Below are 27,213 nucleotides of genomic sequence, written 5' to 3' on the forward strand. Positions count from 1 at the left end.
GTCCCCCGCGGCCCCCCGTAGCATGCCGCCCTCTGACCCTCGCGCGGCGCCGGGGTGAAAGGGCGCGCGGCCATTTTGTGTCGGCGGTTGGTCGTCTGTGAGGCCGGGCGGGAGGGAGGCCGGGAGGGCGGCGGGGCCGGGCCGCTCCAGCGAGGCCGCGCCAGGCCGGGCCGGGCGGAGCTCCTGCTCCTCCTCCGCCGCCGCCGCGCCATGTCCTCGTTCTCGGAGTCGGCGCTGGAGCGGAAGCTGTCGGAGCTGAGCAACTCCCAGCAGAGCGTCCAGACGCTGAGCCTGTGGCTCATCCACCACCGGAAGCACGCCGGGCCCATCGTCACCGTCTGGCACCGAGAGCTCCGTAAGGGTGAGGAGGAGGGAGGCGGCGGGGCGCCGGGGGGGGCGCCGGGGAAAGAGAGGAGGCCTCTCCCCCCGGGTCCCTCCTCTTTCGCATCCCTTCACGGCTAGGTCCGGGGGCGGGGGGGCAGCATGGCCCAACAGTCGCGTAAAAGGGAAGGGAGAGAGAGAGAGGAAGCAGGGGGCCAGCATGGCTGAGCCGTTGTGTAACCAGAGAAGGGGGTGGGTGGGTGTGTTGCCAGTTGTTGTTGAGTCGTTTAGTGGTGCCCGCCTCTTCGTGACCCCCTGGACCAGAGCATGCCAGGCCCTCCTGTCTTCCACTGCCTCCTGCAGTTTGGTCAAACTCATGCTGGTAGCTTCCAGAACACTGTCCCACCATCTCGTCCTCTGTCGTCCCCTTCTCCTTTTGCCCTCCATCTTTCTCAACATCAGGGTCTTTTCCAGGGAGTCTTCTCTTCTCATGAGGTGGCCAAAGTCTTGGAGTCTCAGCTTCAGGATCTGTCCTTCCAGTGAGCACTCAGGGCTGATCTCCTTCAGAATGGATCTGTTTGATCTTCTTGCAGTCCATGGGACTCTCAAGAGTTGGGTTCTCTTTTGTTCTGGGCTTCCATCTTGTTCCACCTGGTGGCAGGTGGGAGTCCTGTCAGCACAGTCTTCAATAAAGACCAAGCCTACTGGCTGCTGTTTTGCTCTGGTATTCCTGGCTGGCGTCCTTGTTTTTTGTCCAAGGGAGCCCTCAGATTTCTCTGTTAACAGTCTGTAACCTGAAGTGTATATAACCCAAGGTGTTGTTGTTGAGTCGTTTAGTCGTGTCCGCCTCTTCGTGACCCCATGGACCAGAGCACGCCAGGCCCTCCTGTCTTCCACTGCCTCCCGCAGTTTGGTCAAACTCATGCTGGTAGCCTCGAGAACACTGTCCCACCATCTCATCCTCTGTCATCCCCTTCTCCTTGCGCCCTCCATCTTTCCCAACATCAGGGTCTTTTCCAGGGAGTCTTCTCTTCTCAAGAGGTGGCCAAAGTCTTGGAGTCTCAGCTTCAGGATCTGTCCTTCCAGTGAGCATTCAGGGCTGATCTCCTTCAGAATGGATCTGTTTGATCTTCTTGCAGTCCATGGGACTCTCAAGAGTTGGGTTCTCTTTTGTTCTGGGCTTCCATCTTGTTCCACCTGGTGGCAGGTGGGAGTCCTGTCAGCACAGTCTTCAATAAAGACCAAGCCTACTGGCTGCTGTTTTGCTCTGGTATTCCTGGCTGGCGTCCTTGTTTTTTGTCCAAGGGAGCCCTCAGATTTCTCTGTTAACAGTCTGTAACCTGAAGTGTATATAACCCAAGGTGTTGTTGTTGAGTCGTTTAGTCGTGTCCGCCTCTTCGTGACCCCATGGACCAGAGCACGCCAGGCCCTCCTGTCTTCCACTGCCTCCCGCAGTTTGGTCAAACTCATGCTGGTAGCTTCGAGAACACTGTCCCACCATCTCGTCCTCCGTCATCCCCTTCTCCTTGTGCCCTCCATCTTTCCCAACATCAGGGTCTTTCCAGGGAGTCTTCTCTTCTCATGAGGTGGCCAAAGTCTTGGAGCCTCAGCTTCAGGATCGGTCCTTCCAGTGAGCACTCAGGGCTGATTTCCTTCAGAATGGAGAGGTTGGATCTTCTTGCAGTCCATGGGATTCTCAAGAGTCTCTTCCTGCACCAGAATTCAAAAGCATCCATTCTTCAGCGATCAGCCTTCTTTATGGTCCAGGTCTCACTTGTACCAATAATTGATCACATAACATAAATCCCTATATACATAAATTCCTGCAACAACACAGAGCACAAACACCGTTCGAATTGCAATGCCTACCAACTTTGCCTCCCTAAAATATGTTATGGGACGTCTTCTCCTAGCGGTTGGTTCCTGTGGCCACCAGCATGGCTGAACAGTCATGTAATCAAATCAGCGTGCTCACCTCATGGGAAAGAGCGCACAAGTTGCCAGTAGGGGTACCAATAATTGATCACATTACACTGTTAACGGAGAAATTTGAGGGCTTCCTTGGACAAAAAAACAAGGACACCAGCCAGGAATACCAGAGCAAAACAGCAGCCATCAGGCTTGGTCTTTATTGAAGACTGTCGTGACAGGACTCCCAACTGCCACAAGATGGGGTGGAAGCCCCCAACAAAAGAGAACCCAAACTTTTATTAGCGGCTAATCCCCATGTTACACACTCCAAAACGACATCACTCATACATCACGGTTACATCATGAAAGGGGAGGTCTGGTGGCAGTAATCTGAGCATCCTGGACTCTGCCCCATGGTTCCCCTTGCCCTCCACCAAACACCCATCAAGTGTAACAAAAGAGATAATTATATTTCCCTGTTTCCCAGCCAAGTTCATCATACCCTTTTGTCTTCATCTGGGTTTGTTCTTTCTGGAATGGCTACCTGTCTGGCACTCAGGTATCAGGAGGCCAGGGATTATCCCTCAGGCAGAGGGGCTGCTGAGTAGCTGAGCTCACATGTCTATAGGAATTTCTGAAGTTTTCCCAGTGACACAGTACATAGATAAATAAGTGAATTGTTACATTTGGTATTGTGCAGCAAAGGCCCTTTGAATAGATAGGAAGAAACTGTGATGAAGTGTTTTGTGGGGACAAGTCACAAAAGTGATTGTTCTGATTTTGGTAGTGGGCTGCATGTGCATGATATCTGCTGGAGGGGCAACCCCCCCCAACCTATACATAAATTCCTGCAACAACACAGCACAAACACCATTCAAATTGCAATGCCTACCAACTTTGCCCCCCTCAAATATGTTATGGGACCTCAGCTCCTAGGAGTTGGTTCTTATGGCCGTCAGCATGGCTGAACGGTCATGTAATCAGAGCAGTGTGCCCCCTCCTGGGAAAGAGCGCACAGGTGTGGTGGGTGGGTGTGCAAGTGTGGCATACCCAGAGAACCATGCCCCCTCTTTAGAAAGGATGTGTGAGATGCCAGCATGGTTGAACAGTCGTGTGATCAGAGTGCCAAGTCCCCCGAAAGACTGCATTAGGTTAGGGAATGCCAGCATGGCTCAACAGTTGCCTAACCAGAGCACTATATGCTGTCCTGGAAGGGTGTGTTGTAGGAGAGCCGAGCAGAGCAGAGCAGGGTTGTTGGGAGGCCTGTGGAGGCTCTCCAGATCCCGTTGTTCACAACATCTTTCTAGAACAGCTGTGTGAGTTGTGAGCTGGAAGTGTGGAGGTTCCACTGCTACTTGCAGGGCTGGTATCAGAAGGTAGCTCTGGGAACCATTACCCCATGCTGTTAACATGTGCTGTATGTGGAGCTGCCCTTGAAGACACTTGGGGAGCTGTAACACGCTCAGAATGCAGCTGCTGGGATTTTAACTGGGAGCAGTCCACTGGGATCATATCTTGCCAGTTATGAAAGGGCTTCACTGGATTCCAATAAAAGGTGTGGATTTTGATTCTGAAAGCCCTACATGGCTTTTGACCCAGGTGCCCAGGTACTTACTAATACATAGAAATATTAAAAATCAATTACAATAAGCACACCTGTACAATTAAAAGACAGGTTTGATGTATCACAGTATTTTAATATTCTTTTGGAAGTGTCCCAGAGTGGCTGGGGAAACCCAGCCAGATGGGCGGGGTATAAATAATTAATTATTATTATAATATTATTATTATTATTAGGTCCTTCTGCCACATCAAAAGAGGCCATGAATACTTAGAAACCTTAATCTGATTCTCCAGATGATCAACCTGCCTGGATGTTAATATCTTCTACCGAGGCCTTTTTTCAGGTTCCTGTGTCATTGAAATAAGGTGGTAACAGAAGCTGGGTGTCTTCTGTGAACTGCCCTGAGACCCCTGGGTATAGGGCGGTATATCAATTCAATAAATAATAATAAATGCAGGGCAGCATTTAGGAGCTGGGGATCCCTGCAGAACTTGGGCTGTGGGCTTGTTATCACTCAACATCCCAACTTGTAATTTGTAATGCAACTTGATCTGCAGGCTCTTTCCCCACCTCTCTCAGTGGCGGCTTGAGCTGAAGATTAGCTTGGAGAACCTGAGCATAAGAGCTGATGGTGTGGTCTTCACAGCTTTGATCAGGGAAGGTTCACACTTTCTGCCTGTAGAGCTCCCACTGGGACTGTTCCTTGTATGATTCTTCTGTTCCTCAAGCTTCAGTTTTGACAAAATGTCTACTAATTTATCACCTGCTGAGCTGTTCAGCTTCTCTGTATCTGCCCAACACAGGGCCTTGACAAAGGATGTGTTTGAGGAATTAAGAACTTACATTGTGGCTGTTCTTCTAATGGCGGGTGCTGAGCTCAGTTTTACCCCCTCATAAGAAAGCTATTCTTCCAGCCTTGATAGTATAATGAATTGATTGTGTGTCTTGGTGGAGAGACATGTGTCAAAAGGCACTCTTTGCTTAGTGCTGGGTAAACCTGGTATGGGAAAGGGAGGGTTTAGAAATTGCAGGCCTGTTAGGGTCAAAAGTCAACAGGGGCAACTGGCAAGCTACACACTGGCCCAGAACATCTTCAGAAAACTAAATTGAATTGCTCTGAATAGCATGGGTTGTCTGTTCTCTGGTGCACAGTATAGTCTATTGTTCAGTATTCAGCTTCAAGGGCAAAGTGTTTGTTCTTGATCCTGTCCTGCTGGTTCTAAAAATATGCGATTTGCAAATAACATTTGAGCTGACTGTTAGCAAGGAGTGATCCCTCAGTTGGTAAAGTAAGAGAAAGATACCTGGTTTCACACCTAAATGGGGTCTCAGTAGCTCGTGCCCTTCCAGGAGTATGGCACTCACTTTGGCTGCCCCCATCTCCCCCTGCCCCTCCAGCACCTGGCAGTACCAGGTCACATCACCTTAGGGTGATGCCTTGCTTCTACAGTTAGAAAGCTCTGTTAGGAGTCTAAGGTGTACTTTTATTTTTTGGGAGTTTAAAATGTGCTGGTTGATGCCAGGCACTTACCACTATAGTCACTCTGAACTTAATGAACTACAGTGGTACCCCGCAAGACGAATGCCTCGGAAGAAAAAAACTCGCTAGACGAAGGAGTTTTTCGTTTTCTTAGCCCCTTCGCAAGACGCATTTCCCTATGGAGATTGCGGGGCAGGCAACGGGGAGAAGCAATCTTCTCCCCGCCGCCCCTTGCTTTAAACAGGTCCAGGGACAGAGGGGAAGGCGCGTGGCGCTTCCCCTCTGTCCCCGGACGGTCTCCATAGGAACGCATTGATTGATTTTCAATGCATTCCTATGGGAAACCGTGCTTCGCAAGACAAAAAACTCACAAGAAGAAAAAACTTGCGGAACGAATTAATTTCGTCTTGCGAGGCACCACTGTATTCAGAACGCTAATGAAATTGTCATGCTTTGAATTGGGGAGGGCAGAAGACTTGCAATAAAGACTGTGCTACTGCTGCTCTGACGTGCTGTGGCATGCATTTTTTGAGTCAATTTGATGCTCTGTGGGATGCATTTTTGATAGTCAATTTGTTAACTGCCCTCCCTTGGTTAGGATGCCAAGCAGTTTCTGTATTTTGACTCAAATGAGCCAGTTTGCATTAAGTGGAACCTGTTGAACGCATGGTGCAAAGAAGCCGTGTGTGTGGCTCACTGCAATGAAGTTGAACTTTTATCTTCAGAACAGATAAAAAGGAGATACAGGGAACAACAGATTTGCGGCAGGGGGGGGGGTTATGTTCCTGACCCCTGCAAGCATCTGTGGGGTGTGAATAAGCCCCTTCCGCCACTGCCCCTCATCTGTGTTCTCTTAATTTGGTACGAGGCTACCAGGCTGTTGTTGTTTTTTAAAAGCTTAGCTTTGATACTGTGGCCTGTCAGGTTTGAGCAATATAGGGCATGCTTGGATGAAAGATACCGTAGAATCGCACAGCCTGTCAGCATCAACATTGTTTTCTGGGGCTGCCTCTTTCCCCAAGCCTTCACCGTGATTACCGATGAGTTCATTCTTGTCAATGCCACTTGCTTGCTTGTTTTTAAGGATTTCTACAAATAAGTCATATTTATTGGCTTTGATATTGAAATAATTACCACTGAAACAGCTCAGTGCAGCCAAGCAGTTCACACAACTCTTCTTGGAATATTGTAATTAGAATGAGCACCAGCTGCAAGTGCTGATGGTGCAAAGAAATGCTTTTTTGGTAGCTGTTTTCTTTTTTCTTCAACTCTCCAGACTTCCTTTCTCTTCAAGTCTGGGAACCTAAGTCTTTTCCAAGGGCAGCAGAATTCTATGAAATTTGTTAATTTAGACACCACACCATGCCATAGGGGTTGGCATGGTTTCTCAATAGAGAGTGACTCCTTTTGTATTTGGGCAGGGATGAGCAGGGCACCTGGGAAGGGCAAGTCCATGCCTGGGCCTAGTTCACCTGGTGCTTTCCTACCCAGACCCTGAGCTCTACATCGGATGCCTTTCTTTGAATGCTCCCAGCAAGTGAGGCTCAGCAGGGGATTATGAGTCGCTGAAAGAGCCTCTTCAGCAGTGGCCTCTCTGTTGTGGAAGGCCTTTTCCTGAAAAGTCCACAGTGCTTGGTCTAGTTCAGGGGTTGGCAAAGTTTTTGTGGCTTGGGCCGGTTCATGGTCCCGCAGACGCCGCGGTGGGCCAGAGTGTGCACGCACACATGCGCAAACGCTATTTCCAGCACAGAGGAGGCGTGTGCAGCTTCCCATTGGCTGGCAGGAGCTTCCTGCAGCCAATGGGAAGCCAGGGAATGTTGCAGAAGGCAGTCCGTGCTCTGCTCCGCGCTGACCGAGCGGGTGGTGGGGGTCCATGAACCTGTTAAGCGACCCCCATGGGCCTTAGGTTGCTGACCCCTGGTCTAGTTCCTTTTTGCAAAGGACATTATGATTTTCTTAAGCTTTTAATGTTTTTAGATTTGCTTGTTTCCTTTGATTTGTTTCTGGTCATGCCTGATTATTTAACGCTGCGTTTAAAATAATTTAAACAATAAATGTAAACAATAAAAATACAAGATAAAATGGAAGAAAACAAGATTTGTTTCATTTTGTAAGCCACCCATCTGACTTGAAATAGGCTAATTGAGAGCTGTTTTGTCTTGAAAGCATGGCGTTACTGAGGCTAACCACAGGAATCTTCAAGAACAAAGCAAGCCAGCTTGGGAGGTCACCTTGCATGAAATGAAATATATACTAGCCTGTGGAAGCTGACGCCACAATAAACCATCTGTTGGGTGTTTCAGTTGCCACAAGACGTCTTTCCTTGTTGTGCTTCTGCAGCTCTGCTCTGGTTAAGTGTAGATCTGCTGCTGGCTTTAAAGAAGGGGGCATGAAATGAGAATTTGGCTTCTGTTTGTGATGTCGACCTCGAGGGTGGCTGTGAGACTGAATGAAAAGGATGGGTGACTTGAGAGCTAAACATGCTATACAGATATTTTTTTCCTCTTCTATTTTCCCAGCAAAGTCAAGTAGGAAGCTGACTTTCCTATACTTGGCCAATGACGTCATCCAGAACAGTAAAAGGAAGGGGCCTGAGTTTACAAGGGAATTTGAATCGGTTCTGGTGGATGCTTTTTCACACGTTGCCAGGTATGTATAGCAACCTCTTCTAATGCCTCTGGCAACCTCTAGGCTGGATTACTGCATTGTGCTACATATGGGGTTCTCTGTGAAGTTTGGAAACTTCGTTTAATGCAGAACGCAGCAGCCAGGCTGTTAACGAAAACAGATCTTCAAGGGAGGTCCTTTCTTCGGTCCCACCACCCTCATAGGCACACCCTGGGGGGAAAGGGGCCTTCTCGGTAGCTGCTCCTAGACTCTGTAACTCCCCCCCCCCCGGGAGAAGGTAGACTGTCTCCCTCCATGTTGTCCTTCAGCAGGTGAAGACCTGCATTAGGATTGGGGTGAAGGGTTTGGTCTCTGCAGCTGAAACACGAGCAGGAGGCCTGCAGGCTCTACACCGACTGTACTACAAGGGGCTTCCTTAATGCACGCTTGCTTTTCTCCCTCTGGGATTGAGCTGGACACACTGTATTTGATCATTCTGCGCCGCAGAAGTGTTCTTTTCAGATTTCAGCAAATCTAACTTTCCTTTGATCTGTTATTTGAAGAGTTATAACTGTGGCAAACACATTACCACTTGGAGTATTCCCTGCAGAAATTTCAGCTTGTTTCCTTCAGACCCCCAGTTGGCAGCCTTGTGCAATTGCTAGTTATTCCACGTGCCTTTGCTCTGTCTGAACACCATTTTAAGTGAGGTCAGCTTCTCAAATGCTATGGATTTATCAGATTTTTTCCACCAAATTGCCTTTCTGCTTGGCTCGCTCCATCTGTCATTGAGTGACTGTTCTCTCACTGTGGGGCAAGCTACAAATGAGCAGCTACGTGTCATTTCTTGGCACACTGTATGTTATCAGCTACTTAAAGGCTGTGGTGCTATTTAGAGAAGACCTTAGTCTGCAAACTGATTGTATCTAGAACACACAGAGGAATAAGTGAGCAAGTGTGTTCTGGATAACTCTATACTTAACTGGATGTGTTGCTGATGACTAAGTACAGTGGTGCCTCGCAAGATGAAAAGAATCCGTTCTGTGATTCTCTTCGTCTAGCGGGTTTTTTTGTCTTGCGAAGCAAGCCCATTGAAGGATTAGCGAATTAGCGCTATTAGAGGCTTTTAGCGGCTTATCTGCTGATCGGATCAGCTGATAAGCGGCTTAGCGCTATTAGCGGCTTTTAGCTGCTTTTAGCGGCTTATCTGCTGATCGGATCAGCTGATAAGCGGCTTAGTGGCTTAGAAAAGGGGGGGAAAGGGGGGGAAAAACCAGCAGGAACTCGCAAGACATTGTCGTCTTGCGAAGCAAGCCCATAGGAGATTCGTTTTGCGAAGCACCTCCAAAACGGAAAACTCTTTCGTCTAGCGAGTTTTCCGTCTTGCGAGGCATTCGTCTTGCGGGGCACCACTGTATTCCTTTGAAATTGCATATTTCAAATTTGTGTGCCTATTGATATAAGTGGCTGGCATGCTGGTGAACACCTTACTTGGGAAGCCTGATGGGTTTAGCTCAGTTTCATCCCTGTTTTGTCTTTGATTGTGTCTCTCCTTAAACATTTTATGTGGGAGGGAAGGAATGGAGTGGACACCCTCTACCACTTTTCCCCCTAGTGTGTGTTCTCTCTCAACCCCTTTCTGACATTCTGAATTTCTGACCCTCCAGAGAGGCAGATGAGGGCTGCAAAAAGCCCTTGGAACGATTGCTGAACATCTGGCAAGAGAGGAGTGTGTATGGCAGTGAGTTCATACAGCAGTTGAAACTGTCTTTGGAAGACTCCAATAGCCCCCAACCCAAAGGTAAAAAAATAGTATTTGCTTTTTTGAAACACCCTTGACTCGATTGAGCCACTAGGAAAAGGTAGCTTGCTAAGGATCAAAGAATGGTGTGTTTATGGCAGTGGTGGGGAACCTGGGGGCCTTTAGATGTTGTTGAATGAGAACCCTCATCATCCCACGTCATTTGGTCATGCTGACTGGGGCAGATGGGAGTTGAAAAACATCTGGAGGGCCACAGGATCCCCAGCTGTGGTTCATGGCCATTTGAATTCAAGGGACTTGTGCTCAAGGGCTCCTGCTTGGTTGGAACTGAACTGGTGACAGTCTCCACATCTGCACTGTGTAGACACTTATTGTATCCTGTCCCTCCAGCTTCTCTGTAAGTTAGGCTTGTGGAGCAGGGTCCATCATCCCAGGGGTGTTTCTAGGCCCTGGCAGGCAACAGCCAGAGTGAGACATAGGAAGTTGCCTTGTACCAGATCATATTACAGTGGTACCTTGGTTCTTGAACTTAATCCGTTCCAAAAGTCTGTTCCAAAACCAAAACACAGTATCTGGAGGGCCAAAGATTCTCCACTCCTTTTCTAACTGGAGGCACTGGGAATTGGACAGCCAACCTTCTACATGCAGAGCTTATGCTTTGCTGCTGAGTTCTGGCTGCTCCCCAAATCACAAGGTTCCTAAAGACCATTCTATGCTCTGAAGCTCATCTTGTTATGGGAGTAAAGGCACTGTAGTTGTTCTTAACATGTCTGCTACCGCGGTAGCCGTGGTGGCAGTCACCGGGTTCTAAAGAACTCTGTCTGTTAATGATTATTTGGCAGTGCCGTAGGTCTCCATGGTTCCTTGTAGTGACTTCCCCCAACTGGGTTACAGAGAAGGCTGGGTTAAGCCCAAAGTCTAGGCAGATGTCTATAAACTGAGAGTAGCTTTTGAGCCAATCGTGACTAGTTTGGCCACTGGGCACTTTCCCCCATCGTTCATTCATCCTTCACTAAATTGGCACCATTCAACTGTCATCCTGGGACTGGAGCAGGAGGTTACGTTGTCGCATTTGATTTACAATCTGACATGTTTACTCCTGTGATAGGAACGAGAGTGTCAGTATGCAGTTGCCCAAAGCATTTCCCTCCCCTGCCTCATGAAGTCGTATATGAGGCAGCTTCATCTGCTCTCAGATGGTTTACCCTTTCCTTATGAGCTTTACTGCTCTGTTTTTCAAGGTAATGGCACTTGAAAGGGGTGCTGGGGACAGAGGGCTCTCAGCACAGCTGGCTTTCCTCGAGTTCTTGGTCGGAAGATCTGGCTTGGCAAAGAAGAGGAGCCCGCCAGCTTCAGGAGGGTTTAATTTGCACCCTGGAAGCCAGCCAGAAACACCTGACCCCTTTGTCGATGGCGGCAGCAAATGCTTTCTGACCAGCTTGTGCTTCGTCTTTCTCCTGGTGCTGCCAGATGCTGCTCCCCTTCCAGGCATGATTGCTGAGGACATGCCAAACATCCCTTGCCCTCCAGCTCTTCACCATCTGTGCCCAGGTTCCCACCTGCAAAAACATGCCGATAGTTCTGTATGCAAGGAGGAGGAGGACTGGTATTGGGCAAACCTGGGGTTCTGTCCAAAAAAAGGAAAGGGAAGGGGAAAAGAACCAGGGGACACCCAGCCTCCCAAAATGTTTTCTGAAAAGCCTCTGCATGCTGTCCTCCTCTACAATAGGATACGATACAATACGATAATCTTTCTTCTCAGGCGGCTAATCCTAGTCTTTATAACCCTGTACCTTCTTCCAGAAGGCAGAAACTGAAAGAGATCATTTCCGGGGTGCGCACTATCCTGTGCTATCTCTGCAGCTTTCTTATGGCACCTGGAAGCATAAATTTGATCCAAGGTGGGAAGAGTGCACCCAGTTATTCTCTCCACAGTCTTTACAACCCTGGACAGCATTGTTTTTTCCCCGGACCGTGCAGTCCCCAAACGACACACACAGATCATAAGTTAATGCACTCTCAACAGTACAATCGTAAAATGCCATCAACAGGTCCTTTGAGAGATTGTTTTTCCGGAGGATTCTCAGATTCTCTACCTTAGATGGGAGGGGTTTCTGGCATCCCGGAGCTCTTTACTTGTCTGGTCTGCAGAGGAAGAAGACACAGGAATCCAACAGCGCCACCTTGCGATCGCCCAGCAATTCAGCCTGAGAAGGATCTGCTATGGGGAATGGGGAAGCCTTTTGTCTTTCTACCTTGGTGACTGCCTCCCCAGGTTACTGCAGGTTCTTTCTATATCTGCAGTGTTCTATTTATCTTTGGCAATTTGTGGGATGGGTTTTCCTTTAAAAAAAAAAAGGAAGTAAAATTCATGATAAGATGATGCATACAAAATATGGAAAATTCTGGAGTGTGGCCTAATGTTATGTCAGTCTTCAGTTGTTCACACCTTCCTGATTCTTCCAGAACCTTTAAGCCAGTGGCAAAGAATGCCACCCATCACCAATTGTGCAAGCTCCCAAAAGCTGCCCCAAGCAGTGCAGAATTGAAATGAGGGGAGATGGAAGGCTCTGTGGTTTCCCTTTTATCTTTCTCACAACCCTGAAGGCAGGAGGCTTGTTCCTCAACCTGATCTATGGGACACTGTGGCAGGTGAGGTTGGCTTCTGTTTTAAGATTTTAGAGCTAACTTTCTTTTCTTTTTAAAAGATGAACCTGATCAGACTTTGACCTTCAAAGCAGTTTAGGTTTTATCACACATGCACACCCGCTTTTCAAAAGGTACCACTGGAACAATGTCTCCTTACAGAATGTGACTGTCTCTCTGTCTTTTCTCAGTTACAGAGGAGAAAAAGTCATTGAAGCGGACATTTCAGCAGATACAAGAAGAAGAAGATGACGATTACCCCGGGAGCTACTCCCCGCAGGACCCCAACGCTGGGCCTCTTCTGGTATGTCTGGAAGGCCAAGGATTGCAAGAGAAAAAGGCCCTGGATTCTAAAGAGAGAGCCACATGGTGGCGCCATTAGCAAATGCAATAGGAGGACCAGTGTTGTTCTGTTTATTTGCTCAGAAACACGCCCTCACGACTCAAGGAAGAACATGGAACATAGTAAAATGGAACATAAAACAAATATTATTCCATAAAATTGCTGCAGTCAAAGCAAAATAAAACAAATTGCCCAAAGCAAGACAGTATATTATACCCAGCATGGTGTGATCTAATTTATATATGGTGGTAGATGATTCCAGGAAGTTCATTAAACTCAGATTTCCTGCTCTGCTGTCTGTTCTGTGGACCAGAAATGGGGGTTCAAATATTCTGTGATTGTAGTTTGGTTTTGAGGGTGGCTTGTTGACCAAGGGGCGGGGAGTGAGAGCTTTCAAAAAGCAAGACTTGTGTTAGAATAAGAAGTTAGAAGCAGGGTGGTGGCGGCTACATGTACTGGGAAAGTGATCATGGCAGTCTCTTTATGTCTCAATTGCGCAGACTGAGGACTTGATCAAAGCCCTGCAAGATCTGGAAAACGCAGCATCGGGAGATGCCACAGTGCGGCAGAAAATTGCTTCTCTTCCCCAGGAGGTTCAGGACGTCTCACTCTTGGAGAAGATTACAGGTGAGGCTCTCAAGTACAAACACTTGGATGCTAAAGGCAGGACACGACTCTGTCCCTGCACCTGCAAACCGCCCAATGAGACTAGCTTGTTTTGATTTTTAAGGGTTTCCTTCACCCTTAGATGCCAAAAGACGAATATGAACCCGCCTTTCCCCTTTTTGTTCCGTTCCAATGTGGCTTGGACTCTGTTGAGCCACATGCCTGCTGCTGTTGGTGTGGCAAGAGCATTTGACACGTTCCTCACTGAAAGGGATCATTGCCTTGTAAGGGGAGCCCTGCAGACTGTGCGCAGAGGCCGCTGCTTTAACTGAATATGTGAGAGGCCCAGGACACATTTGTTCATTTCTGTTCCTCTCTGGCCCTGAACTGCCACCTTCGATGACCTCCTCCATCACTGCTTACAGTGTCTCACAGTGAAGGAAAGGATGCCACTTTTGCAGCCACACTCCCAAGGCAACTGTGGTAGCACAGCTCTCTTCACAGTAGGGCCCAGGGGGAGCTGAATCTGGCATTTAGCAGTAGAGTTTGCTGTCTGTGCTCATCAGAAGGGAGCCAGCACAGTTTCAGTTCAGCACTGCTTTTGCAGAGGGTGGCACTGCAGCTATCAGTTCAACAGATGTTCTTCCCCAAGTCCTCTAAAGCGGCCTGCTCAGGCCTTAGCAGCTTGCTAACCTTGGGCGCAGACAGAGCAGCTCTGGGACCACCCATCCCTGCAGATGTGCCGGTCTGCTTCCTGGATCACCTGCAGCCAGCCAGTCCTAACCCTGACCTCTTGGCCTTCCAGGAATAAAAGGACACTTTGGGCTAGCTGCACTTGTCTTGCTCTGCCAGTGCTTAAAGAAGTGTGTTGCTCGCTGGTCCTTGTGAAATCCACGCTTGATTGGAATTCACCCCAGATGAGCTGCTTTTTTGTCACCCACACAAAGGCTTTTGCACACAGTCAGTGTCGATTATTTGCCACCTTTGTGCCTAGACAAAGAGGCTGCCGAGCGTCTTTCGAAGACTGTGGACGAGGCATGTTTGCTACTAGCGGAGTACAATGGGCGACTGGCAGCAGAGCTGGAAGACCGGCGCCAGCTGGCACGCATGTTGATTGAGTACACCCAGAACCAGAAGGACGTGCTGACGGAGAAGGAGAAAAAGCTAGAAGTGAGTAGCGTTCCTCCGATAGATGCCGAGCAGCGTCCTTTCTTAGAAGTGTCAGATTCTGCTCACCCAGAAATAGTACCTCGGGTTAAGAACTTTGCTCAGGATGAGAATAGAAATCGCGCAGCAGCAGCGGGAGGCCCCATTAGCTAAAGTGGTACCTCAGGTTAAGGACAGTTTCAGGTTAAGAACAGACCTCCAGAATGAATTACTGGTAAGTTCTTAACCCGAGGTACCACTGTACTTCACTTGGAAGAAGGAACTCCTGAAACGTGATCTTCCTCAAAGGAAATTTGGGTTCTGGGTTGCTCTGGCGTTAAATTCAGGCCAGCTCCCCAGTATTATCAGAGTCCCTCCCACTTGCACTTTGCCAGTAACTTTCCTCTTCTTGGTTCACTTGATCTGCTGCGCTCAGCTTTTTCAACCTCACCGCCTGCTGCCATCTTGCGAGTTCAGCTGAAGCCCTTTTGAATTGCTATTGACCTGACGTGCAGCCACGCATGTGGGCAGATGATAAAAGCGGTTTCGTAAAAAGCCGCTTGACTTGGGAGCACAAGAAGCAGCTGACAAATATGGCTTTGGCAGCAGGCTGGAGCTCAGCAGCGTCCAAAAGCCACTGGAAGAGAGCGCATGAGCCGGGTGGAGAGCCATTTATCTGAAATGTACCATTTTCAGCAGGGCGGCATGTTCTGCTCTACACCCCGGGATTATGACGGGAACATAATTAATGATTCTGCTTGTATGTCACTCTGCCATCTGTTGCGTTGCCCCTGGCTAGCACATTAAGGGCTTCCTGTGGCTGTCAGGGCTGACTGTTAGGAGCAGCTGTTCTTGGGCGGAACGTGAGTTGCTGCAGAGTGCAGAGCTGTCCAGAAGGAGACAGCGAGTGCTAAGCAGGTTGTCCCAATGGCAGCCTCTTGTCCTGCCACGGGGCTGGTGTTGTCGCCTCGAAAGCCGCATGTCGCCCTTGCTTTTCAGAGTGCCACTTTCTCTTGGCTCTTGTCTTGAACTGGTACATGTTGTTGCAGATGTCACAGGCGCGCTTGCACTGCAGCTCTTCTTGAGGCTGTTGGCTGATGAAATCTACTATAAGAGGGGGAGCAGCGCGTGGTTTGAAAATGTGCTGCTTTGTCCCTGACATGAGCAAAACGCCCCTGCGGTTCAAGGAGTTGCACAGCAGTGCAACTGATGCACTTGTGCTAGAGTCATAAGCTCTCCTCTTTGCCAGTGAATTGGGCAAGGCTGCCATTCACGTTTGCACCCCCTGAGACACTTCGTAAGGGGAAGCAGTTCTCCTTGAAGTCCTAAGCCTTCTGGGTCCTTGGGAGCCTCCCAAGTCTGGTATACCCTATTCTGCATGTGTTAAGGAGCAGGGTTGTTCCTTAAAAATGGGTTTGTGGTGGCTCAGGGCACTGCTGCCAAAATACAACGTTGGTTGATGCATGTAAGGTTATTAGCATACTGACTTCAGTATAAAGGAATCCTCCAGCTACATCTCTTGCTGCTTTTCTGGGACCTGACCTAGGAGGATTGCAAAGGGTGGCGTAAATGTACAACTTGGTGTGTTTCAAGCACTCTGGCAAAACATCCTCGGTATAGGTTTCTCCCGGGTAATGCCCTGTTTGCTTTCTTTTGCCCTCTTATGGCACAAGGTCTCTACTGTAGGAAAGCCAACCCCTCGTTCTCAGAAAAAGTGCGTTGAAAGACCAAAAAACTTTCTGGAATGAGCTGGGAGGAGAAATTTGGCTCCCCTCTGGCAAATCTAAATTGGGATTTATTTTGCTAAGTCAGGAAAAGTCTGTAGTGCTCTGATCAAATAAGGCATCTTCAGGGGTGCTCCATGTTCTCAAAGTGATTTTTCACCCAAGTACTTAAACAGTTAATCCCTTTCTCTGGCACCACAGCTGGCTATCTAAACATTGGGGTTCAAATTTAGAAGCTGCTAACATAATCACTCATCGGTCAAGGCAGATCCTGCAACTAAATACTATTTACATGGAATGTCATTGTTTTCTTCATTGCAGGCTGTTGGCCAAGGACTGGAAATAGCAGGGCCTGGGGGCTCTGGGCACCCTTTCTGGGCCCTGCCATACCAAAGCATTAATCAAACCAGGACGTATTGCCAACTGAGACTAGCTGGAAGCTAACTCTGGAGCAGAGGAAAAAGTATTGGGTTTTAATCTTCATTAGGGGATAAAGAGACAAGTTTCACCTTCAGAAGCAGTGGGTTTGGGTTGAAAAGATGCAAAAAAAGGGTATGATGTCTGTCCTTGACACAGTGTGCATATATAGGATGCAATTCACAGTTGATATGTAGAACACAATCTCAGACCTTATTGACAACAGTGAAACTCTGCATTGCTCAGTTTCAGAAAAAGTGAACTCCCAATGGGCAGAGTGGTTGAATAAACCTTGGAAGACTGTTTTTGCGGATAAAGCCAATGTGCAGCAGGAAGGCAACATACCAGCAATTATCATGACAAAGATATTGAAAGATGAGCCCTGCTCATTCAGTTTTGGAATGGCAAAGTAGCAGGCAGATTGCGTCCTTATAATTGATTTACACTAACTTAACTATCTGTGGTGTCCCCTCTTTTATTACTTACTACTCTTCATTCCCTATTACAGTATTCCATTTTGTTCTTTCTTTTTCAAAATTAAAAATGTAATAACGCACAGACACGGCATTTCATCCCTTGTAAACAGTTTTCAAGGAGGCCAGGAAAGGTTTGTTTATTCATTTATTTTAAAAAATTGTCTACTGCTGTGTGGTATATCAAAGGGGTTTACAGCAATAAAAGCACAAAAAGGTAAAAGCAGACATCAGTTAACCATTGTAGAAGGAGTGTCGTATTAATTGCCTGCATAGCTTACAGCAGGCGTTCAAAGGTTGGCACAGAAGGTGCCTGCTGAATTTCTGGTACACACTAAATTTATTATTATTATTACTACAGTGGTACCTCGGGTTAAGTGCTTAATTCATTCCAGAGGTCCGTTCTTAACCTAAAACTGTTCTTATCCTGAAGCCAAGTTCTTAACCCGAGGTACTATTTCTGTTTAGCGGAGTCTGTAACCTGAAGCGCATGTAACCCGAGGTACCACTGTATTTATTAAACTTGTATACCACCATTTATCCACTAATTTCTGGGCAGTTCACAATACCTTGGGTCCCAAACGCCTAGTTAGTCAGAACGTTTTGGCTCCTGAACGCCGCAAACCCGGAAGTGAGTATTCCGGTTTGCGAACATTCTTTGGAAGCCGAACATCCAAAACGGCTTCCACGGCTTCTGATTTGAGTGCAAGAAGCTCCTGCAGCCAATCGGAAGCCACGCCTTGGTTGTCGAATGTTTTCGGAAGTCGAACGGACTTCCTGAACAGATTCCGTTCAACAACCAACATTTGACTATAAAAATAGTCAACTCTATACGTTGTTATCAAGTGAGCCTCATCAAGCCAGGGACTGACCAGCAGTGCGGCAGCAGGTGATCTCAGTGCTCAAGGTGGGGTCAAAGGGTTCAGGTGGTCCCTGATTTACTACCCTGGATGTAGGCTGTTGGGGGCTCTGTAAATTAATACAAGGACCTTGAAGCTGGTTCTGTAGTGGATGGGCGCCACTCACAGCGCATCTCCCTTTAAGGCTGGGATGGGGGAACTCTGAGCCTCACCTGGATTGCGGCTCCCGTCCTCCTTGACCTGGCCCTGCTTCCTGGGGGATCACAGGCTCCCCATCCCTGCTTTAAGCAAAGAGATCCCAGTGACACCTAGTAACTACTTAAAATGAAAGTACTTCTCCTCCAAACCTTGGGCTTCCAGGTCCACTATTTTTGGTGGTGGTTGGGGTGGCATTGAGAGCAAAAGTAAACCTGTATCTGGAACAAAGTGTGATTGAAAGCTGGTCACTCCCCTTTTATACATATGTGGCGGGGCTGTAAAAAAGCCAAAGGATTGGGAGATGATATATTCAGAACTAAAAAAGATGTTTAAGCTGTCATTCCTCAAAAAAACCAGAGATGTTGCTATTGAATATTACAGAGGGTGAAATACCTAAGAAAGTACCACATTTTTCGCTCTATAAGACACACTTTCCCCCTCCTAAATAGTAAGGGGAAGTGTGTGTGCGTCTTATGGAGCGAATGCAGGCGGGAAAAGCCCCCAAGAGCCGCACACACACTCCGTGCGCTCTTTAAAGGGAGCGCAGCTCTTGGGGGAGCCTTAGCCGCGTGCAGTCTCTCACGGGCAGGGGATGAAGGTTCCCCTTGCCCGGGAGAGGCTGCGTGCGGCCAAGCCAGAAGCCAGGACAGCGAGCGGGATCGCTGCGCTGCGATTCAGCTGGCTGTCCTGGCTTAGCCGCGCAAAGCATCCGCAGGGCATGGGGAGCCTTCATCCCCGTGTCCTGCGAAGGCTTCGCACGGCTATCCCTGGCTTTTGCGGGAGATGGGGGAAGGGACAGAGCGCGCGGCTCTGTCCCTTCCCCCACCTCCCAGAAAAGCCTCCCAAGAGCCGCGCTCCCTTTAAAGAGTGCGCGGCTCTTGCGGGAGGTGGGGGGAAAGCCAGTAGGCTTGCTTTCACTAAAGCCAGGAGGGCAAGAGGGATCGGTGTGCACCGATCCCGCTTGCTCTCCTGACTTCAGGGATAGCCCCGCAAGGCCTCCTGAGCGAAGATGGAGGAGCGCTCCCTCTTAGCTCAGATGCTTTCCATTGCTTTTTTTATTTCTTGTTTTCCTCCCCTAAAAACTAGGTGTGTCTTATGGTCCGGTGCGTCTAATAGAGCGAAAAATACGGTGCTTGGCCTCTTCCTAAACGCAATGGCAGCGGCCAGAATAATTTATGCTCAAAAGTGGAAGGACAAAAATAGTCCTACAAAAGAAGAATGGCAGAATAAGTTAATAGAATATGCGGAATTAGCAGTGTTGAGTGCAAAGATAAGGAATCAGGATGAGACAGATATAAGAGAGGAGTAGGAACACTTTGGAGAATATTTAAAGAAATGCAATAATTAGATGAATTTCCAAGCAGAGTTAGACATATGAGCAGCAGTTAAAAATAAGCGGAAGAGGAGTGTAATTAAGGAAATGCAGCTCAGCAAGGACTAAAGAAGAACCCATGAAGGGATGTGTGGGGAAGTCCAAGTATATAAGATAAAAGAAGATAGCTATAATGGATGTAGCAAGCTATGGAAAGAGAGAGAGTGTGTGTGTATAAACTGTTGCTTGCTCCCCTCCAGCAGCTGAGTCAGTGTTTGGCAAGCCAGTTTTCTGGCCACCATCTGAAGCCGCAAGTGTGCAGTTCTTTGTTGCAGCTCCAGTCTTTGAAATTAGCAGAAAGGAGGGAGAAGCCCAAGTAGTCATTAAAATGTGGACAGGGAGTGGAGCCCCATTTCCCAGCAAGCATCTCCAACACCTGCCCACACCCTGCCTTGCGTGCTCTGCATCTCAGTTCTGCCCTACTCGCTCGGTGGCAGGTTAGCAGCCCCGAAGGATGCCTTTTCCTTTAATAGCTCAGCCTGCACAGCATCTTTTTAAAAGGCCCATGTTGAATGGGGAATCTGATTTAGTGTGTCTCATCTGGATCTTCTGAAGGAATTTCCCTGAACCTAATCTCAGCTGGGATGGGAATTGAGCATAAGTCACGGAGTGTTTACTTTGTCTGTCTGATCCCTGCAAGTCAAGAACAGCCGGCCTCAATTAGGCCTATTAATATTTTGTGTTGTTTTTTTGGTTCAGCTAAGTCTTTACTACTTTGGTTTGGCTGTTTCCTTTTATGGGTAATGTGCCTCCCTTGTGGATGTAGACCAGCCATTTTTAGCACTGGGTCTGGGGGGGTCATTGACTGCTTAACGGGCTGAACACCAGAGATTTATGATGGCTGGTTGTTCGCCATCTGAACTCCAGTTAGTAAGCCTGGTGAGAGAGCATGGCTGGAAATCTCGGTGCCGCCACTGCTTATGCATGGGTGCCACAGAATCATAGGATTGTAGAGCTGGGAGCGGGGTCCAGAGGGTCATCCAGGCCACCCCCCTGCAATGCAGGAATCAGCTGCAGGATCGTTGGCAGACGGCCATCCAACCTGTGTTGAAAAGCCTCCCAGTGAAGGAGAGTCCACCACCAGCTTTCTGTCCAGTCTAGATCAGGGGATTTAATCCCCCTGCCCCACAATTGCTGTGGGTCTTGGTGGACCGCGTAATGATTTTTCTGCCAGTCGTAGCAATTGTAATGCACTGTACTAGCATGGTTTTTAATTGCATTTTTATTGCTGCTTTTATTATAGAATGATGTGGAATAATTGCAATGCCATAAAACTAACAATCAAACTGTAATGCCTATTGTTTTCAAATCATGATACAATAAAAGAAGCAATAAAAATACCAAAGAAATACAATTAAAAAACAATATGAGTATGTAATGCAATGGATGTCCCATCTTCAAGCACAATCCAGAGGCCGCAGATGGTCTGGATGAAGCCCAGTGGCCTGTGGACCATGCCTTAGAAGCCCCTGGTCTAGATGAAATGAGGTCCTCAGATTATGCAATTTGGGGTAATTTCCTTGTGCCTCTCCAGACAGTTGTGTTACAGCACAAATAATTTTTACCCTGCTGCTCTAGTGAGGATTCTCTTTTACCACAGTTGCTTGGAAGATCATTTACAGATTTTTCTCAAGGTTAAGCACTCTGTCCCTTCTCATCAAGCGCCTCTTTGGGATTAAATGTAATCCTGAAAGAGCTCTGTGAGAATTGAAAGGGGAAAAGGATTTGGGTCAGCTAAGCCCCCTGAGCGTGGGGAGTGGACTGCGGCTGTTGATTAGTTGGGGGGCAGGCGTAGGGGACCTTGGAATGCTCCCTGTGGCTCATGGGCACGCTCACCCTCTTGCAGGATGCCTGGAGCAGGGACCTGCCTGATATATACACTTGCATGCAGTTGAGTGTTTTTCCAAGAGAGAATGCATTGCATTGCAGGGAGCTGGACTAGATGGCCCTGGGTGGTGAGAGAATGAAGAAGCGCTGACTTCGAGGAAGGACCCCCCCCCCCGTCCTCCCTGTTGAGCCCTCCGTTCTGCTGCCCTGCCCTACTTTGGGGGGGAGACAGTGGCCTGGAGGAATAGAACATCCTTCTGGGAATGTGCCCTCCCTAGTAGTTGTGGGCTCCCTCTTCTGACTGGTTATGGGGAAGGACCCACAGGCTTGGCCTGACGGGTTGACGCCCCCCCCCCCCATTCTTGGGTGCATTCTTGGGTGCAGGAGAGCGAGGATTGGCTCGCAGCTCTTGCCCCCTCTCCCTCCTGGCTCTCCCAGTGCCGTATCCATCACTGTCGTTCAGAGTCATGTACTACAATTTCCAAGCAGCGAATTCTTGGCAGGAAGTTATCTGTAGACTCAGCTGTGTCACCCTCCTGTCTGTGAGCATGTTCAGCTACGATAAAATCCCATTTCTGTCTGTGCCCCTAGGCAAGGCAGGAGAGCTTGTCCTTCAGCTGTTAGCACACTCTTCCAGCGTGTGTTTTTGGAAACAGCAGGAATGACTTTGGCAGAGGATTTACCAAAGGGGCAAAGAATCATAGAATTGTAGAGTTCAAAGGGGCCGCAGGGATCATCTAGCCCAACCCGCTGCGGTGCAAGAATCACACCTAAAGGATCCCTCACAGATGGCCACCCGATCTCTTTTAAAAACCTTCCAGTAGAGGAGGGTTTGCAGGCTTCCGAGGGGCTTTGTTCCACAGTCCAACAGTTCTTATTGTAAGAAATTTATTGATGTTTTGTCGGCATCTCCGTGTAACTTGAATCCATTGGTTCTGACCCTCCTCTCTGGAGCAGGAGGATGTGATGGCCCTTGAGGTGTTTGAATGTGGCCCTCATATCAAGTTGGGTCGGGGGCTGGCACAGGGTGCTCCTAGCCACCCATGAGAATAGAATGGCCCCAGGCACCCCACAGGTGCTTAACCCCACCACTGGTCCTATCTCACATTGCATGTACAGAAGATGGATGGGGGTCTGTTTCCAGCACTAGCTCTGCTTGTCTCCTCCTGGACCTTTGTGTTATTGGAAAGAAAATGTTGTTCTTCCTTTTTCACGTATCCTTCTTGGCTGTGCATTAGGCCAGACTCTTCTCCCTCTCCCTGCCTCCCACTGCGAATCTCTCTGGTTTTTGCAGGGCTACAGCTGGAGGGCAATGCTGAGGGGTTTAAACAGCAACACACCCTTCATCCCAATTAGAGCTCTGCCTCCCATCCTGAATTAAGAGCTTTGCCACCCATCCTGCCGCTTCCTGAACCCAGTGCAGCTTGTGGGTGCAGGTGATGAAGGAGTCTCTTGCCACAACAAATGCCTTCATTGCCCAGGAGTCCCATTTCTGGGCCACATCCTGAGCTGGTGCTGTGGCAGTGTCTCCCTCCCTCTCTTTGCCGGAGAACCTCCAGCTATTTATTTTATGCTTGATGAAACCTGCAGTGCCTCCTTCTGCAGTCGTCCCATCTACTGCTGTGCATCTTCACATAGATCTCCATGAAGGAGCGGCCTGACACTCTCCTCAGCTTTGGAATCCTGCAGGGATTAGCAATAGCACCTTAAAAGAAATCCATATCTGTGCATCAGCCACTGTTGCTGAATGTATTTAGTGCTCCCACAGCAAACGGGGAGAAGAGCGCACCACGGGCCCCCAGTCGAAGCGGGGCTTTTGCATTACAGTGGTACCTCAGGTTAAGAACTTAATTCGCTCTGGAGGTCCTTTCTTAACCTGAAACTGTTCTTAACCTGAAGCACCACTTTAGCTAATGGGGCCTCCTGCCGCCACGCAATTTCTGTTCTCATCCTGAAGCAAAGTTCTTAACCCGAGGTACTATTTCTGGGTTAGCGGAGTCTGTAACCTGAAGCGTCTGTAACCCGAGGTGCCACTGTATTCCTGCTGTAAAGCCAGGATCCTACAACTGTATGATCCCCAAGGGCCACCTAGCCCAGGCCCCTTGGATGCAGCAGGGAAAGGTGGGAGGTGGCTTGGAGATGGAGAGCTCTTGCACCGTTGTTTGGCAGACAGTGTGGTGAGGAGGCACCACACTCTCCTCCCCAAGTTCCAAGGAGGCCTTTTTGGAAAGGAATAAAGTAGTCAGTGTGTCAGTACCCTCATTCTTCCTGCGGGACAAGGCTCCCCTGGACCTTTAGCCAAGAAAGCCAACCAGAGCTATGGCTGTGGCTCAGGAGGTTGGGTTTCCCACAGCACTGCACCCTCTTCTGGCAGAAGCAGCTGGGTCAGAAAGCGTTTGGATAGGAACAAAGTGGCGGAAACAAGGGCACAGGGAAAGCATTTTGGGGGCAGCATTATGGAAATTCTTAGCTGTACCCACCCCCAGAATGCTCTTGGTTAAATGCTAAGCCTGTGTGTGGCCTGTGGTTGGATGCACAAGGTTGTTGTTTTTTACACACAGAAAACTAGACAGCATTAAGACTTTCCCCACTGCAAAATTCCTGACACTATCCAAAGGCCACTTCTCACACCACACTTTGTATTCTGGACATGCACGTTGCGTTTTAGTGCATCTGTGACAAAGCCCACGTGTTCGTGTGTTTTTGGCAGGTCATAAACTGTTCAGAAGCGTTTAAGCCATGTACAAATGCTGTTGAAATCAGCCTGGATTGTACCCTTGTTTTTTGTGTGAGATGGACCCTGGGAGCTGCATGTGGGTTGAGCAGGACTTCCAAGGTCAAGATGAGAGGAGATGAGCTCCTTGGGCCTCTTCCGCTGCCCCCTCACCCACCGCTTTGCTCAGGGCCCTGCAGACCCCACAGTCCCACCCATTCCCCCAGTCTTGGTCAGCCCAACCCCGTCTGATTTCAGAATGCATAGTGGGTTGTGCGAACAATATATGTCTCAGATTGCCTGCCTTGTCCCTGCCGCTGTGCCCATTTCGTGTTTCCCCTCCTGATTTCCTCTTCCTCCTGCCCCGCCCCCTGTTTCTTCTGCTCCTTAGTCTGATGCTTGCTGTGGCTCCACTTGGCCCAGCGTAGTGATGAAGCTGTAGAATTTCTGCCCGTGGCTATAAATGGCAATCACATTCACATTATGTTGCAACAAAAGCAGGGAAGGCTGCAAATCAACTCTTGACTGCAGCTAGGACGGGGGGGGGGTGATGGTTGGGAAACAGGAACATCGTCTAATTCATTTTTCCCTTTGTGTTTTCTGCTTTTTTACTTCTCCCCCCCCCCCCAGGAGTACAAACAGAAGCTTGCCCGGGTAACTCAGGTCCGCAAAGAGCTCAAATCCCACATCCAGAGCCTCCCCGATTTGTCGCTGCTGCCCAACGTGACGGGCGGGTTGGCACCTTTGCCATCTGCTGGGGACCTTTTCTCAACTGACTAGGGCACATGGGTGTCTGCTCTCCCCTTCCCCTCCCTCCACCCACAGTTCCAGTTACTACCAGCAGGACACCGGAAATTCCCACCGCATTCTCACACAGGAAGGACTGGACATAGGATGACTCTCCTTTGACCCTCCGCAGGACACGGCGTTGCAATGGGACATGGCTCTCTCTCGGAAGGAGGCAAGCGCCCTCGTGTTGGGCAGAAAATTCAGTTTCTCTTTGGCCGCCCCCGTTAGCACCTCCAGTTTCCACCACCACCTGTGCAAATCATGTGTGTCGTCTTCTGAGAGCTTTTTAGGCAAAAGAAAGAAAAGTTGATTTACACTTTTGCTCTCTCCCCCTCCTTCCCCTCATATAAAAAAAGAACTGGATTGTTTCCGAATTGGTTTGGTGTGTGTCAAGCTTGGTTTTTTTGGGCCTCACAACTCTGGCATGGGCGCATGCGGCGTGGCTGCGTCCAGGGGCTGAGGCCTCCATTCTGCGGGTGCATCTCAGTGTGTGGCTCCTTCTCTCTCATGGCATGGCTGCGTGGAGACATGCAGCGCACAGGTGGCCAAAAGGAGGTTGCATGGCCCAGGCAAAACTTCTCCTCCTCCAACCAGCGCTGCCATTCAGCACATGTCAGTTTTACTCAGGCTCCCTTATCTTCATCCCGCAGTGGGAATTCTCAGGATGCGCCCACTTGGGATGTGTGACCCTCTTAAGAAGGCTCTGAGACCTCAGTCAAAATTCTTCTTTGCTGTAAGCGGATGGGCTGAGCTTAGAAGTAGGTTGCAGGTGTCCACTTCCTCCAAGGAAAGTCCGTTGGCATGTCAAGTCCATTAAAGGAGCTGGGAGTTGTGTAGCTGTGGTCTTGTGCCCATTGCTGGTCCGTCTCAGGGATGGGGAGCATCTGTTGCCCTGCAGATTCTGTTGATCTCCAGCTCCCATCATCCGTGATCACTGGGCCTCTCAGTCAGGGAGTCCAACAACATCTGGAGGACCTAGTCAAAATCCCGTTCGTGTTTTCCCTTCACTACACAAGCAGTGCAGGAACATTTGCACATCTGGAGTAGGCAGGCTTATTTTGCAGTAATAGCAGCTGTTCTCCCTTTGTTTTGGGGTCTCCTGTTCTTCGGGAGTTTCCCCCCCACAAGGAAAACAAACTTGCCAGCTCCAATTCATTCCAGTGCCCACAAGGGCCATCCCTCCACCCCTCACACTCTGATCTTTAGAGGAGGGGGCTTCCCCCTTGTCTCCACAGAGCCCTCCGCCCTCCATTTCGCCTGCAAGTGTTCTGCATCTCCGGTGTGTGTGTGCATGTGCCAAGTCCAGCCACAAACATCAGCATGCATCATGCCACTTTACATTATCAGAGACGAGAGTCCTCCATGCAAAGTTTTCCCCTCTAAATAGATCAGGGGGTCATGGGGAAATCCCTGGGGGGTTGTGGCGTAGGGGAGAGGGTTTGGACACAGCAGCACAGATTAAGCAATCCACATGTTCCACTTTTTATTTTTAACGTCATTGAAATCCTGTGAATTTGATTTGCTTTAAAGGGTCAAGGAGGGGCAGGAGTCTGGCTGGGCACCCGGTGCTCCGTGCGAGATCTTCCCTCGAGATCAAATCCACATTCTTCCCCCCAAACATTTTCTTAAATCTGTATATGAATCGATCTAGAAATAATTTTTAGAGGTATAGGCTGCCATTTTCGCAGCAGTATATTCTGAAATGTCTCATAAATATATTTTTGAATAAAGAGGGTGTCGTTCAACGGGTGCGAGTGCCTCTTTTATTGGTGGGCTCTACCGTGTGTGTTTCAGAGTCTTGTGCTTGGACAACGGCGTCTTTGGACACCTGGAAAGTAACATTTATTGGCTTTCTTTGGATAGAGCCCACTTCATCAGATGCAAGGATGACACTCTGTTGTTCTTGCTGCCTCAGAGTGATCTGGCTGCCCCTCTGGAAAATCTTGGAATTCCCAAATATGGGTGTTTAGTCAAGGGTATTTAGGTTGGAATCGGGAGCGCCTTTTATCATGGTTCCATTCGGGAAGCAGCTTCTGATGTAGCTGGATGTTTGAGGTCCATAAAGCTCAACAGTGCCCGAATCAACTTCTTCCAAATTTGGTGCATTCCGTAGCCAGCTGACTGATGCTGACAGGTGTACTCCATTTTCAGAGAGCACAGGTAAGTGCCCAAGTTCAGCCATCAAACCCTTGCAGTTATTTTCTCTATGGAACTTTAAACGTTGATTATTGGTTCCTGGAAACCCATTAATGTTACCCAGATTGATTGTACTTTGTCTATCCATTACTTTATACTGCACAGTTACGTTTTGTTTTAGAACATTTCCCCAAAGAGAGTAGCTGGAAGCATCTGTATCTTAGATCTTGCATTAAGGTCTTCATGCCAAAAGGTGTCCCTGGCCCCGAATTCCTTGCTCACGTAACAGGACTGGGGATCTTCCTTCACTCTGTGGCA

General features: G+C 48.8%; 1 protein-coding gene and 1 long non-coding RNA gene across 3 annotated transcripts; both read left to right on the forward strand.

Moving 5' to 3' along the window:
• The first annotated feature begins 193 nt into the window (after positions 1-193).
• Positions 194-26,504, forward strand: RPRD1B (regulation of nuclear pre-mRNA domain containing 1B). 2 transcript variants are annotated; one of them, XM_083507690.1, is made up of 7 exons: positions 194-361; positions 7,796-7,925; positions 9,551-9,684; positions 12,483-12,595; positions 13,135-13,261; positions 14,235-14,410; positions 24,601-26,504. In XM_083507690.1, the coding sequence occupies exons 1-7, from the start codon at positions 211-213 to the stop codon at positions 24,748-24,750; spliced, it is 981 nt and encodes a 326-aa protein (XP_083363816.1). In that variant the 5' UTR covers positions 194-210; the 3' UTR covers positions 24,751-26,504. The 2 variants fall into 2 exon arrangements, with proteins under 2 accessions (XP_083363816.1, XP_083363817.1); XM_083507691.1 differs by having other exon boundaries at positions 194-355.
• LOC310708914 lies at positions 1,688-7,127 on the forward strand. The gene is made up of 3 exons (XR_014527207.1): positions 1,688-3,907; positions 4,030-5,362; positions 5,707-7,127. It is a non-coding gene; the product is annotated as an uncharacterized lncRNA (long non-coding RNA).
• Positions 26,505-27,213: the final 709 nt, after the last annotated feature.

Source organism: Podarcis liolepis, assembly GCF_965112155.1.
Source record: "Podarcis liolepis genome assembly, chromosome: 6".
Classification (NCBI taxonomy): domain Eukaryota; kingdom Metazoa; phylum Chordata; class Lepidosauria; order Squamata; family Lacertidae; genus Podarcis; species Podarcis liolepis.

Bases quoted from the DNA above. Each gene is read 5' to 3' on its own strand.
- RPRD1B (XM_083507690.1), top strand. From the start codon at position 211: ATGTCCTCGTTCTCGGAGTCGGCGCTGGAGCGGAAGCTGTCGGAGCTG. The intron at 362-7,795 runs GTGAGGAGGAGG...CTATTTTCCCAG, and splicing joins GCACCGAGAGCTCCGTAAGG to CAAAGTCAAGTAGGAAGCTG. The intron at 14,411-24,600 runs GTGAGTAGCGTT...CCCCCCCCCCAG, and splicing joins AGAAGGAGAAAAAGCTAGAA to GAGTACAAACAGAAGCTTGC.